This window comes from Neoarthrinium moseri (assembly GCF_022829205.1).
Source record: "Neoarthrinium moseri strain CBS 164.80 chromosome Unknown scaffold9_Wmoseri_CBS_16480, whole genome shotgun sequence".
NCBI lineage: Eukaryota > Fungi > Ascomycota > Sordariomycetes > Amphisphaeriales > Apiosporaceae > Neoarthrinium > Neoarthrinium moseri.
Window position 1 is genome coordinate 213,390 of NW_026055123.1, and position 13,180 is coordinate 226,569.

At 54.4% G+C, this 13,180-nt stretch overlaps 4 protein-coding genes across 4 annotated transcripts; 1 reads left to right on the plus strand and 3 right to left on the minus strand.

The window, feature by feature from the left end:
• Positions 1-479: 479 nt before the first annotated feature.
• Positions 480-3,166, minus strand: JN550_003659 (uncharacterized protein; the record flags this gene model as incomplete). The annotated part of the gene is made up of 2 exons (XM_049315087.1): positions 480-1,414; positions 1,471-3,166. 2 exons carry the CDS (start codon positions 3,164-3,166, stop codon positions 480-482), a joined length of 2,631 nt encoding a protein of 876 aa, XP_049174229.1.
• A 2,742-nt stretch (positions 3,167-5,908) lies between these two features.
• Positions 5,909-6,901, plus strand: JN550_003660 (uncharacterized protein; the record flags this gene model as incomplete). Its single annotated transcript, XM_049315088.1, has 1 exon — positions 5,909-6,901. One exon carries the CDS (start codon positions 5,909-5,911, stop codon positions 6,899-6,901), a length of 993 nt encoding a protein of 330 aa, XP_049174230.1.
• A 253-nt stretch (positions 6,902-7,154) lies between these two features.
• Positions 7,155-9,094, minus strand: JN550_003661 (uncharacterized protein; the record flags this gene model as incomplete). Its single annotated transcript, XM_049315089.1, has 2 exons — positions 7,155-7,502; positions 7,571-9,094. The coding sequence occupies 2 exons, from the start codon at positions 9,092-9,094 to the stop codon at positions 7,155-7,157; spliced, it is 1,872 nt and encodes a 623-aa protein (XP_049174231.1).
• Positions 9,095-9,764: 670 nt separating this feature from the next.
• JN550_003662 (uncharacterized protein) lies at positions 9,765-12,284 on the minus strand (the record flags this gene model as incomplete). Its single annotated transcript, XM_049315091.1, has 1 exon — positions 9,765-12,284. The coding sequence occupies one exon, from the start codon at positions 12,282-12,284 to the stop codon at positions 9,765-9,767; it is 2,520 nt and encodes an 839-aa protein (XP_049174232.1).
• Positions 12,285-13,180: the final 896 nt, after the last annotated feature.

Below are 13,180 nucleotides of genomic sequence, written 5' to 3' on the forward strand. Positions count from 1 at the left end.
TCACCGCGCCCCGGAAGATGGCGCATCGCTGGGCTTGATCAGCCAGGAAAATGTCGCCAACTCTTCTCGGACCTAAGTTCGCCAGATCCTAAGTGGACAGGACATGCAGTGTAACGATTGCTTTGCAGGTTTATGATTTGCTGATTAAGACTCTTATTATATGCTGGCATCCCAGCTACAGGAGGTGTTATGTACGCACAGCCGACGCAATCGGTCACCCAAGCGCTACATCTATGCATATAAGTGCTCGAGGAACAGGTGCTAAGTATAAGAGACAATTCTTGTCCCTTCCGCAATCGACAAACCCTCAGGGCCAACGGCAGCCCACCATCCAATCAGGATAACGCCATGGTATAAGAGCCCGTACAATCCCAAAGACCCCTAGCCTCAATCGACGCCGGCGGGGGAATACAAACCCTTGAAGTCGCCGCCGCCGCCTCGAACTCCCAGCATTAAAATTGGTATATCCATGAGCTCCATCATCTGACACCAGCCCTTGAGCTCCTTCCGCGCTCCCTATCATTATCCCTCCGAGTCGTGCCGGTGGCTTTGAGCCAGTCGTCCCATTCCTTGGAGATCTCCATCAACACGGAACCCATGACCGTCGCGCTGGCCATGAGACCGTGGCCCTCGCCCTCGAGAACGCGGACCTCGCATCTGCGCATCGTCTTGCCGAGCCATCGAACATTCTCGACGGGCACGCGGTTATCCCTGCTGCCGTGATGGATCACTACAGGCCGCGTGATGTCAACGTAGCGGAAGCCGATCGTATGACGACGCTCTAGACAGACGAGAAGATCCACTGCGGGATTGGCACCGGTTGTCGCCAGGTCCCAAATGGCATAGGTGAGGCGGGTATCGTAGGTCAGCTGGCGCTCTTGGTCGGCCATGGCATCCGATGCTGCGTTGAGGACGGCATTCTGCGAAGAGCTGAATTCTGAGTCTCGTGGTCGGATCTGATCCATGTTCTCGGTGACCATGGGTGGCGCCTTGGTGTCATCGTCCATCGGGTCCTGAGCCATGTTTTCCTTTTCGAGGCCGGGGGTGGCATCACGGCGCCCCGCCACGGTGGCAGTAGACTTTCGCTTGCTCCGGCGTTGTTTCGGGAGGGAACTTGTGATGGAGCTGCTCGTTGCAGTCATGAAGGAACTGTTGGCAGCTTTAAGAAAAGGGGTGGGGAGTGCCCGGAGAATTCGCTGAGAAGTGGGAATTGCGTTGGTAGGAGGCGAGACGTGCGATGTACCAAAGACGTTCATCTGTGATGGAGGTATCCACGGCGCCAATAAATGGATGCGTCCTCGGATGTGTTGTGGCATACGAAGCGCTGTTGCAAGGGCGTAGATGGCACCGGCTGAGTGCGCTAGAATGGAGAATTTGGTGATTTTCAACGCTTGGCATATTGCGTACACGTCGTCTGCGAAAGTGTTAGCATAATGCTGTCGATCATGCGGGACGGTTGGTCCAGCTTACCGGGCCAGCTGAGCGGAGTCGCTGTTCCGTCTGTGTAGGGCTCGCTGTCGCCCACACCAGGGCGATCAGGGGTAATGAGCCGCAACTTGAGCGTCAAGGCAAGCTCATCATAGAAGGCCATGATATATCTCGTCAATCCCATGCCTACGCAACAGAAGACTGCTGACCCTTCCGAGTCGCCAACTTCGGAGAACGAAATCACCCTACCCGTCTGTGGGTGCTTGATTTTCTGTGAAAGTCGAGGAGAACATAGATACGATTCAACAGCATCATCGACAGAGTCAGCACTAGGTGGTCGTTCGTAGGACACCTGAGTTTCAGGTCCTGGCGCTTTGGCATCCTCTTCCGAGCCTCTCGGCGCCGACAGTCGCTTCAGTCGCGAGCTGCTGCGCTTCATCTTGAGAGCATCCCCGGGCTCCGGCGTGGTGCGGCCTGAGGTCCTCCTCTCACTGCTGCGCGCACTACGCCGCCTGCTTGAATAGACGGAAGGAAATGGCGCTCCATCATCAACGGCGTCTTGTACCGCTGCTTTCTTATCATTCCCAACTGTGGCATTGTGGGAGTGCCGCCTGCTCAGGGAGGCGCCTGGCCTCGCCGACTCGTGCATGTCTGCCCGCAATATATCTTCGCTCCTCTTGGTAGTATCAGCCTCCGAGCTCTGGCGGGCCAGAGGTCGCCGCTTAGAAGCGGACAAATCTCGTGACCGGTCGTGCTCTTCGTTCTCTGGGATACTGTTGTTGACGCCGTTGTCACTGTCACGCTTTGTTCTTGTAGATCTAGACGACCTTCTCGCATTCGAGCCCGTCTTGCGTAGAGACGACTCACGCGTCGGAATGGGCCTCTGAAACCCCGGTTCAGTGGACGGGCTACGTTCAGGCATGCCCTCCTGGTCTGTTGGGTCGAGGTAGTATGGTTCCTCGCGGATGGGTGTTTCAACCAATGATGCGTCTGGCCGTGACGACGACGCTCCGTTTGACCCGTTGGGATTGCTGCTCGAAGAGCCACCGCCGGCACGCTTGCGCTCGGCGTCTGAAGCTCGCAGCCTCTCCTTTGAGCTCATGTACATGAGCCCCTTGGAATTGCGGCCCGACTTTCTCCCCCAGCTGTCTTGCGATTGCTGGCGGTGCAGCTCGGGCGTCTGTGGTGCTCCACGTTCGATCGAGAGGTTGCCGATGCTCCGTGAATCATCATGCGACGAGGAAGCGGAGCCTCGGGAGGACGGTCGCGAGGATCGCAACAGCGACTTCAAGCCGGCGCTGACTTCGCGATGCGGGGATCGAGGGGACTTGGGGGCCGTCAATGGCGACAAGCCGGAAGGGGGAGGCGCCGTTCGGATGATGGGGGGACTGGCGGCCAATTCGTCCAGTGACACGCTCTCCTCCTCCAATCTGCCGAGCGACGGCGAGGAGAATGCGCCGTAGTCGACACCAAAGCTGCCCTCCCTCGGGGACGTGGGCAGCGAGAGGGTCTGGTTGTCGAACAGGGAGCTGGCCGGCTTGGAGATGACCGACAGGCTGGTGATCAGGGAAGATATGACCTCGGGCGATGAGGGGGTGAAGGGCCGGCTGCCGTCTTCGCTGCGGTGGACGTCGACTCGCAGTGACTTCTGCCGCGACGAGTGGTGAGGCTGCCGGGGGATAGGGGGCAGCACTGGGGCACCCGAAGTCGAGGTCGCGGCCGAGTAGGAGTAGTCCATCGCAGAGGCGGCAAGGCAGGAAGGCCGGACTCGTCGGGTCAGTCGAGCGGGTTTTCCTTGGTGCGCCTGACTAAGGTAGTCGGTTCGTCCAGTGTCTGTAACGCCAGGCCGTGGCTCCTGCAGGTGGGAGAAACGAGAAGGAGTGCAGAGTGCAGAGTGCAGCACGCGCCGCCGTCGAGCGCCGTACCGTAGCGGTTACGGGTTTGCTTGGCCCAGGTCACACAGCCAGCAAAGCTCGCAATCTGCAGGGTCCGGGACGCTGGCGACCCAGGAGGAACTGGCACCGCGCTCGATTGGGGCAGGTCGGTCGGCGGCTCGCAGGTAAGCCGTGACTAGATCTACCCGGCGCGCAGAGGTTAAAATTGGCTGTGGACTGGTTCCGGGTTGGGAGGAGGAACTCGACGAGACCGCCAGCGACCGGACGCGCGTGTGCACAGTAGTTTGGGATCTCTCGGCGTCAACCCACGGCCCAAGGATTATGGCGCGCAGCTTGTATCGTTTCGGTCAGGGGGGTGGATTGGAAGTCGAAGGCAATTCGGGCGGTGGATGCGCGCTTGCTGCTCATCATTCAACAGCGTGACAGTGATGGCAGCGGGGCGTAGATCATGCATCCATCCCCCCTGTGATCCCTGGATCGTCCGGTGTCAAAGCTCCTTGCGTGTGTGCGTCGTGTGTCTCTGTGCGTCGGTCGTCGTCGTGCCATGTGGGCTCCCGCCCGGAAGTGGTGGGTGTTGCGACGACTGAGGTGGTAGAGAGATCGAGAGATACGGCGACTCGGGTTTAGATATAATGCATTAATGTTGTCTTGCTGCCCGGTCTATATACTTTCTGTCGCACCCGGCTGTCATCTGAGCCAAGTTACATGGCAGGCGACAGTCAACAAGACAGCAGTTCAGTCTCGCTCACTTCCCTTGTTGGACACTGTGCAAGAATCTCTCTCCCGTCCGGCTCGACGCTATGGGAGTAGGTAAACTTTGCGTCCCATTTCCGAATGTCTTGCAAGTTAAGGCTGCTCCCGTTCGGGTTAAGGGTCTCATCTTGGGCCTTGGGGTGGAGCGCTTGCTTATTTCCCCAATCTGCACGCTGACTGGCCAGAGCTCCCAGTATTGCCGGATCGTCCATCCACTTCCATCTCCAACCCCTGAGTGACCCTGTGGTGGGTGATATGTTGTTTCCTGGTAGCAGCGTACTACGGTACGACTTTATTGAACTATCTCTGCTCCATAACTTCAACTCCCGATTCGGAATGCCATGCCACGTATCAGGTAGTCCTGAAGCCCAAAACGTCATCCAGCCCTGCCATTCATGTTTGCAAGATGTCAGTCTTAGAACTGCAGCGTGGCGCAATGTCGCAGTCTTTCGCCAAGGGCTTATTACGAGAGTCGCTGCTCTTGTCACTGTTGCATCCAAGACACGAGTGGCGCTCCCACCCGTCTACCGTGTATGCAGTGGGAGCATTGTGGCACTGGAGAAATGAGGATGCCATCCATATGCCTACTTCCCGTGTGAGCCTGTTCTGCAGAGAGCCTGGTTTCGACAAGTCTAGCACATCTTCTCTGCAGAGTACAAGAATCGAACATCCGCCATCCTATTATAATCCTATGTACAGGATCTTACCAAGCCAATGCAAAATGCAACCTGCATGAGATGCTGGCGTTCATGTACAATACGTGGCTCGGAAATTACTAGCTCTGCAGAGTTGCATCCCGTGTGACCTTAAGCGTCGCGTCGGCAGTCTGTGTGCTTCTCGAATACGACAGGATAAGATGTGGAAATGAAAAGACGGGATGCCAATGCACAAGGCTTTCTTTCGCACCTGAGCCCGATGGGAGCTCTCGAGTGAATCGAGTCTCCTGAATGTTACATAGTACATAGTACAACCCCAAGAACCCCTGGCCAGATCGTGAAGCTTCGGGGCGCTAGAGGGTTCTCAATGGCGCTTTGTGGGGAGGCCCAGGACACCGGATTCATCACGGGCCATGGTCAGCTTTGGCTAATAAGGGGCCCGTCGGGACATGCTTAGCGTACACCTCGGTGACGAATATCAGGTCCTCAGATTGTGACCCAAGACCCCGTATAGAGCGACTTATAGCAACACATTGATCAGCGGTTAGCTGCGAGTGACCCTGCTGTAGACGCCTATTGCAGCCAGTATCTGAGAGCTCATTGCCCACGTCAAACTAGGTACTAGTGCGAGCGGTGATCTTCGATGCGGATAGTAGCCGTTGGTACCCACGTCGCATTCCGGATGGAGTTAACCAAAAACAACATCGTCAGTTTAACTGTACATATTCTCAGCATCAACCGACAACCAGAGTCAAGGGGAATCTGAAACCATGTCTCCCTCCCCGCGCCATCATGAAATTCTCCGCTCAAACCAGAACCCCTGCTTATCTCAACCTTACGCTGATTCGCGAATCTACTGTATGTACAGCCGGGCCGCGTCGCTGACATCTCGAAACGCCGGGGTAGGGTAAGTTGGCTATTAGTGAGACCTACGTCATACCCAACCACCACCCAGTGGAAACATCATGGTAAGCAAAAAATCAAGGCAAGGAAGAAACTCAGGGCAATTCGAACAAAAGTCATTCATCCGTCTGCTCCATCTCCAGCCCATTTCCTATGATTATTATTACCAAAAGCAATTTTCCTCTCGAAATAGCTACACCATTGGCGCCACGCTGAGGCTAGAGCGCACCGCTCCCGAATTTCGAAGTTGGAAGCACAACCCTATCAGCCAAGATGCTGGACGTTCTGCTATCTCTCCCGATCCTGTCGTACTTTGCGGCACCCGCGCTGACCTCATGGTCGACGTCTCTGAACCTGCTCTTCTTCTACTTGACATGGTCGACATTGGTCCTGTCGCATTCGCCCCTGAAGATTGAGCTTATCGGCACCCTCGCCGTGCGCGTTGTGCTCTGGCTGGTGCCGTCGTTGCTCTTCCTCCTCTTTGACACGGGGATCCCCAGCCTGTCGGAATCCATCAAGCTCTATGGCTCCTCATCGCTGCCGCGCCGCGACGCCGCGAGCCAGCTCAAGAAGCTGCTGCTCGCCGTCGTGAACCTGCTGCTGTTCACCGCGGTGCAGGCGGCCCTGTCGATCGGCGCAACCATGTTGCTGAAGGGCCCGCTCTTCAAGACCTCGACCACGCTGCCCCTGCCCTGGCAGATCATCAAGCACATCGGCTGGCTGTACACCACGCGCGAGGTCCTGACGTACTACATCCACCGCAACATCCTACACTCGCGGGGGCCCCTAGCAAACCTACACAGGGGCTATGCGCACTCGCACCGTGGGGCTCCGTACTCGCTCATGCTCTACGCCGACCACCCGCTCCCCCTGATGCTGCACCGCCTGCTGCCCGTCTACCTCCCGTCCTTGCTGATCCGTCCGCATCTCCTGACGTACTTCCTCTTCACGGTGTTCACCACCGTCGAGGAGATGATGTCCATGTCGGGCTACAGCGTCGTCCCAGGTATCATCATGGGCGGCGTTGCGCGGCGGACGGCCACGCACTACGCCAGCGGGGGGCGTGGAAACTTCGGTGCATGGGGCCTACTAGATTGGATCAATGGCACCAGTGTGGGTAAAGACGTGATGGAGGATATTCAGGATGAAGCAGAGAAGCACCAGCTGAAGGAACGGGGAGAGAAGGCTGCCAACGACGCTGGGAACCTGGTCCAGGATGGTATTGACGGTTTGAGAAAGAAGAGAGCTAGCAAGAAGAAGGCCTGAGTACTTGAATTTGCTCAAAGTAGATCTAATGCTTTCTGAATAATAAGCCTTGTGTTATGTGCAACGTTAATATGAGCATAATGTGTGATCACGGACAGGAACATGATAGTCATCGGTTAATCCGGGCTGGATGACTGCTTCCGACTTATGTTTCCAGTGCGCATGTTTATTTGTTCATTGGCGAGAGGCATATCCAGACCCTGTTCTGCAAGGTCCGGACCACTCAGCTATTGATGCTTCAATGCCAATATCTCTAGGGTTCTATACCCAAAAGGCGGCTCTGCCTCAGCAGAAATTCCACTTGCTGCCTGTCGGCCTCGTAAGTCAACCTCAGCTTCGCAATATCAGGCTCCTCCATGGGCGAAGAAGAGGCCAGCGACCCCGTAACAGCATTCGGCCTGGGATCGGGCGTATAGTGGTACCACTCATGTCTTCCATACGACTTAATCAGCGTATGTACCATGTAAGCCTCTACGGCACACCACGCGCGGCCGAAGTAACCGTCCTCGACGACACTGATCATGGCGTCGCACTGTGCCACAACGACTGGCAGAGCAGCAACGCCAGGATCCTTGTTTTCCTGGTCAATACAAGCAAAGTCCTGTGTCATTTGGTCAGTCTTGCTTATCTAGAGCACGTATATGGAAAGAGTCCGTTGAGTATACTTACAATCCAGATATTGACGTTCTCTTTCTCGATTTCAGAGCGCTGTAGTATAAGCGCCTCTATTGCATTACACATCCGCTTGTACTGTGTTTGCAGGCTATCATCTGGGCCTGTCCTCACTTGTTCATTCTCTGCTGGTCGCCATCTATATGACAGGAACACGACGAATGGCTTTGCTGCTACGTCATGCGCCTGTAGATGCTTGATTCGGTCAAAAGACTGGGTCTTCTGGTCCGTAAACGCTGGCAATCGACCGCAGTCTAGGAAATCCGAGTAAGCCACCATGTTCAGGCTGTCAAAGAGACCGCGTTTGGTTTCATCTTTGATCAATACTTCCGCATACCTGCGGCGGACGTTTTCGATACAGTCTTCGCCGCCTCGGCTCAGTTCGGGACGTAGATGCTCCTGAAAGATTTCTCTGTAGTGCTTCTTCAATGTAGCAGCCAGTTGTAGCTCTGTAATTGCAGCGGGACTCATTTCTTTCCGTAAGCCATTAGTGATCACGTCTTGCATGCCCGTGTGCTCGTTGTACATGGCATAATCCAGAGCGCTGTAGCCCTGCTCATCGTAGCGATTGAGGTCAACTCCTTCGTCCACAATGATTTGTAGATATTGGCGGTATTCCTCAGATGGCTCCTTGCACAGGGCTATCGCACAGGTGCACTTTTCTTCGGATGAGTTGAAAAGATCCATGGCTTTATCCTTCTGACCGTCGCGTAGTAAAGCATACCCAGAGAAGAAGCGAGATAGTGCCCTGACAGTTGGATCTCGTGAAGTCTTGGCAATCGCTTGCGACTTGCTTCCAAAACTGACTGCCGCGGCCGTGTTCCCCAGTGCGGCATGGCAAAGGGTCAAGCGGTCGTACCCGATTGACTCCCACTGGACTGCCCGTGGCTGGAGTTCTTCGTACAACGCGGACTCAGGGTCTACCTTTGCGAGCCTCTCTTGCAGGCTCCTCGCCCTATGCACCCGCTTTTCAAGCTGCGCGACAGCATCACGCTCCATCTGCTGTGCCAGCTGATGAGTTGCCCTACCCGCGTTCCCGATAGCTCGGCACGCTGTAGCCTCTGCTCGCAAGATCAGTTGTTCATGTTTTATGTCGTCACCGCCCTTGCGGTGTGCTGTCTCAATGAGTTCTAATGCCTCCATGTACTGCTGGAGGCAAGTATCCCTTGCTTTCGCATGTTCACTCTGGTGCTCGTAGACAATGCCCAGTTCTCCCATGGCTTCGATGCGAAGAAGGTCGTTCTCCACTTCTCCCACGCTGTTTACCTTCAAAGTCTGGAGTGCCTCTTTGAGATGCATTTCTGCCTTCGCAAACCGACCGAGTCTTCTTTCAACACCACCCATGCCCGTCAGGACCTGAGCCCTTTCGATATCTGCCAGCTGGTGTCTTTCGACCAGGCCAAGGGCTTCTATCAGATCTTTGGAGGCTTTTTCCCATTGTGCTGTCTTTTCGTGCTCCCGAACCCGGCCCAGGCATGCTTGGAGAAGCCTAGAGCCGTCTTCTGGGATGTGCATGGTCATTGTCGCCGATAGATCGATGTGCTTGAAGCCACAGAGGGAGATAGAAGCAAAAATTCGCGTTACCAGGAGAAGCGGTCTGCAGAAAGCTACAATATGGAAAGAAAGGATTTGTAATATGGGACAAGGCTGTCGTCACCGCAATTCTCTGCGTAAATTCTTAACTTATCTGGAGACCATTTCTTGCAATAACGTGCCAATTGATTGCAGAAATGTAACCATAGGAACCAGTGTGCGGCCGATCAATACCTGGCTTGAAGTCAAAAGGATCTGCACAATGGCCGCAAGCTAAGACACCGTAGATGAAGAGTCGAAGAATATGTGATTCCTGGGGTTGCCGTCGCTGACGGTAGTCAGAAAGAAGTGGGGTTATACGGAGACAACCGTGAGGTGTGGCCCGCTTTCGGGCGAAGGAACTAATAGGGAGGTCAAATCGCAACAACACATGAAAGAAGAACTGAATCTCGGTGAGGAAGCGCTGCCTCTTTTTGATCCCTTTGGCGGCAACGGATTGAAAAGTGTGGACCGTGAGAGACTTGGACTCAAAACCTTAGGTAATGGAAGCACTAATATGAAGAACCTAGCCTCGTCTCTGAGCCACATTCTGGGATCAAGCAATCAAGTTTTTGCACATCTTATATTTATATGTTAATTTTCTGCAACTTTCTCCTCATTAAGCGTAACGACGTCCAATCTTCAAGGCGTGTACCTCACCAGCGGAAAAGGTTGCGTGTCCCACGGTATCATCATCCACAGCGGCCCCGTATTGACTGGGAATGACACCCCACATCAGCGCCTTGTCCGCAATGTCCTCCTCGAATCCTGAGGCTTCTTGAGCCACATTAAAGGGGCAACGATAAGAAGTGTCCGTGGGATACGAAGCGCTTAGCGGCGCGGAGCTGTAAGACTTCTCCGCGGCATGGCCACCTTGCTCTGCGCTGAGAAACCGCTTGTCCGAGGCAGACGCTGCAGGACACGTAGCCGCTGCCAGACTCGCGCTGCAGGTTGCCACCAGAGGCATTTGTTCTGCGCCTTTATACCGTTTCACCCAACTTAACGTTATGGTTCCGACGATAAAGAACGCCAGTAAACCCAGCGCTGCTAGAACCGGGCTAGACGAGTAGCCGACAGTAGCAATAGGTCGCCCAGAGATCTCCTTGTCATCCGGGCCGTACACCGCAACGCGCAGTAAGAAGAGACTTTGAGAAAGTAGCCAATGCAATGCGGTGCTGGTTACCATCAAAGGTAAAGCAAGCTTATAGGGGACCTGGAGGAAGTACGTATCTCTCTGTGCCGTTTTCCGCTTCGGGAAACTGACGCGAAGACCACGCCTGCGTATGGCGTATGAGCTGACTTCATGGTGAGCCAGCATGCTGGTAAGTACCGAGTTGCACGCCACATAGACGTAGGTTGCAACGAGCTGGGGTATGTTCGCCAACAGCGTACTCTTGAGCACGCCGAGATCTTCGCCTGGCCCAGAACCTGGGCCTATGCTCACTGTCGTCTGAGTAGATGCTTGGCCAAACCCAAGAAAGAGCTTGTCCTGCAGACTGAAACCGAAGTACAATGCAAAGAGAGTAATGATACAGAGAGCTGATGGCAGAATGTATATCAACCAAGTCATGCCGGACGGTCCAGTATGCCAGCGTGGTGCTGTCTTGGGCGGTTTTGTTTTGCTCCTTCCACGTCCACATTTGAGGAAAGCGAAAGCTGAGGAGCGTTGGGTCGCCTCTCGCGCCTTTGCTTCATCCACAGTCTTGTGGTTCCTTTGGGTCCGGCCCCCCAGCCACGGGAGTGGCATCGGCCTGTCCGAATCCCAGAAAGTAGCATTCGAATCGTCATGGTTGCTCTGATTGGAGTCTCGAACCAGACGGGCGGAAGCCAGACATCTTCCAGCAAATCTTGTGTCCGGTTGGCGTAGATAGCTTGCGATCAAGTCTCCACTGGTAACAATCCGTTCCTCCCCCTCATGCCTGGGTCGATGCGAGACAAGCAGCCACGTACAAATGAAGCAAAGTAGCTTTGCTGCGTTGGCGACAACAATTGCATATAAAATGGTGGGCGTGGTCCCGATACGGCAACGAGACTCAACAGTCTGCGCTAGGCATGACTCAACGGAGATGTTGCCCCTAGCAAGGTCGTGTAGATAGGGATTCGATGTCCAGTTTGCGGCAAACGATAATGGAGTCCAATAAGTCCCATTTTCTTTGGCGAGGTCTTTGTATTCGCATTTGGGTGAGGTCGGGGCTGGCAAGCCACAGACCCAAGTATCCCCCAAACCTCGGTCTTCGTCGTCGGAGCCTGTCTGGTGTGTGGCTGCGAAGAGCAAGCTATTTGTAGAGTTGTTCACATCGAAAACCAGGGCAACATTGAGATATCCTTGGACCATAGGTACACCATAAGCATCAATACACTCTGACGGTGTGAGATGTTTGACACTTGAGTTTCGAACGGCTGGAAACCAGATGTTCTTGAAATCCTCGACGTCCCCGTTGAACCATTGATCCACCAACTGTGCTTCGTCCGCCGTAGCGTTTGCCCCGTTTAAGAAGTCTCTGGTAACGCCGCCGACGAAGAAGTCGTTTGAGCTGACGGTCTGAACGACTGCGGAGTTCCACAAAAGGTGCAGTGGAATAGACGTAATGGCAAGCACAGCACAGATCACCGCTCTTCTCCAGTCAATGTGGACAAGGTTCTGGAAGTTTGGGACTGCAATTCTGAGCCACTTCTTCCTAGTATGAGCTGCGTCAATCTCGTCTCTTGTTGGTGACACAAGAATCTGCATGCAGTAATTCGAGGCTCCCAGCAGTACTGTCGACAGCACGTTGATGACCAGATGGGAACCCAAGGAAATACTCTTCGCAGTGCCACAATCACCTGCCCAAAGTGTCGAAAGGCCGTCGGTCACAGAAGTACCAGCGATATTTCGTTTCAGGTTGAGGTAGGCCACAACTGCCAGTACCAGGTTCAAGGCGAGCACTCCTGTAGACAGAAGAGCACATAAAGCAATCCCCGTGCGCCATCCCGCAAGTTGGTATAATAGCTGCTCCTTGAACGTCACCGCGTATGAGCTGTAATTTGACAACTTCCGTGCCATCGACCTATTTCGTTCTTTCGCTGCCCCAATACCCAGCGACTCGTCCCAGGTTGAGCTCTGGGGCTCAGAAGAGGGTACGGGCTCCCACTGCGGCATCGGGAACGATCATCAAGGGAAGATCATGACAAACCAAAACCACGCGCTTCTAAGGGAGGGGAAGAAGAAGATGAGAGGTGAAAACGAAGATGGAGAGATGTGTTTCGGCATCGAGAAAATGTTCCAATGCGCTGTAAGAATCGTAAGTACCTGGGGCAGCCAGCCCCCGGCAAGCTGAAAGGCTGCTCGCTTCGCTACAGAACCCTGTTGTAAGGCGGCTTTGGGAATCCTTCGCCCCCACCGACAGGCTGCAATCGGCGGAGCCTCAATTTTAGCGGCCTAGAGCTGACATGGAACCGAAGCGATCAACAGCACCATGGCACGCATACCTAGCTTTTGCGTCGCCTTCCTGACTTGACTCGAAACGTTCGACGCCATCGACATCTAGTCCAGGATCTCTCGAATTTGAATGCACTGGCCATTGTCGATAATCACGCCATGTGCAAGCATTGCTGCAGGCGTTCATACCTGGTTTCTTATGTTTTCCTATTGCGAGCCATAATCGACCTGCGTAGCTTTGCGGCTCAAACTTACGCGTGGCGCATTTAGATTCTAATGGCGCTGGAAGGATCGTCTCATCGGCCACTGGTGCGTAAGGGCCATTGGTCGTCCGCGACACACATGAATACGTGGCAACGTGAAGGCACCTACTATAACCAATTGATGTCCGGTTGGTATCTCAGCAAACAATCTAGCGTTAACTGGCTAGTTCAGCGGCTACTCCAAATAAACTTGTTTGTCAACACACAGACTCCACCCCTTTATTCTATCATCGAGGTACTACAGCCCCAAACACCCACTGGGCCCCGTATTACTCACACCTACGAAGTAGCACCTTCATATGCTCTAAAGGACCTCAAGTACCGGCGACGTTTCTCCAAATCATATGCCAGACT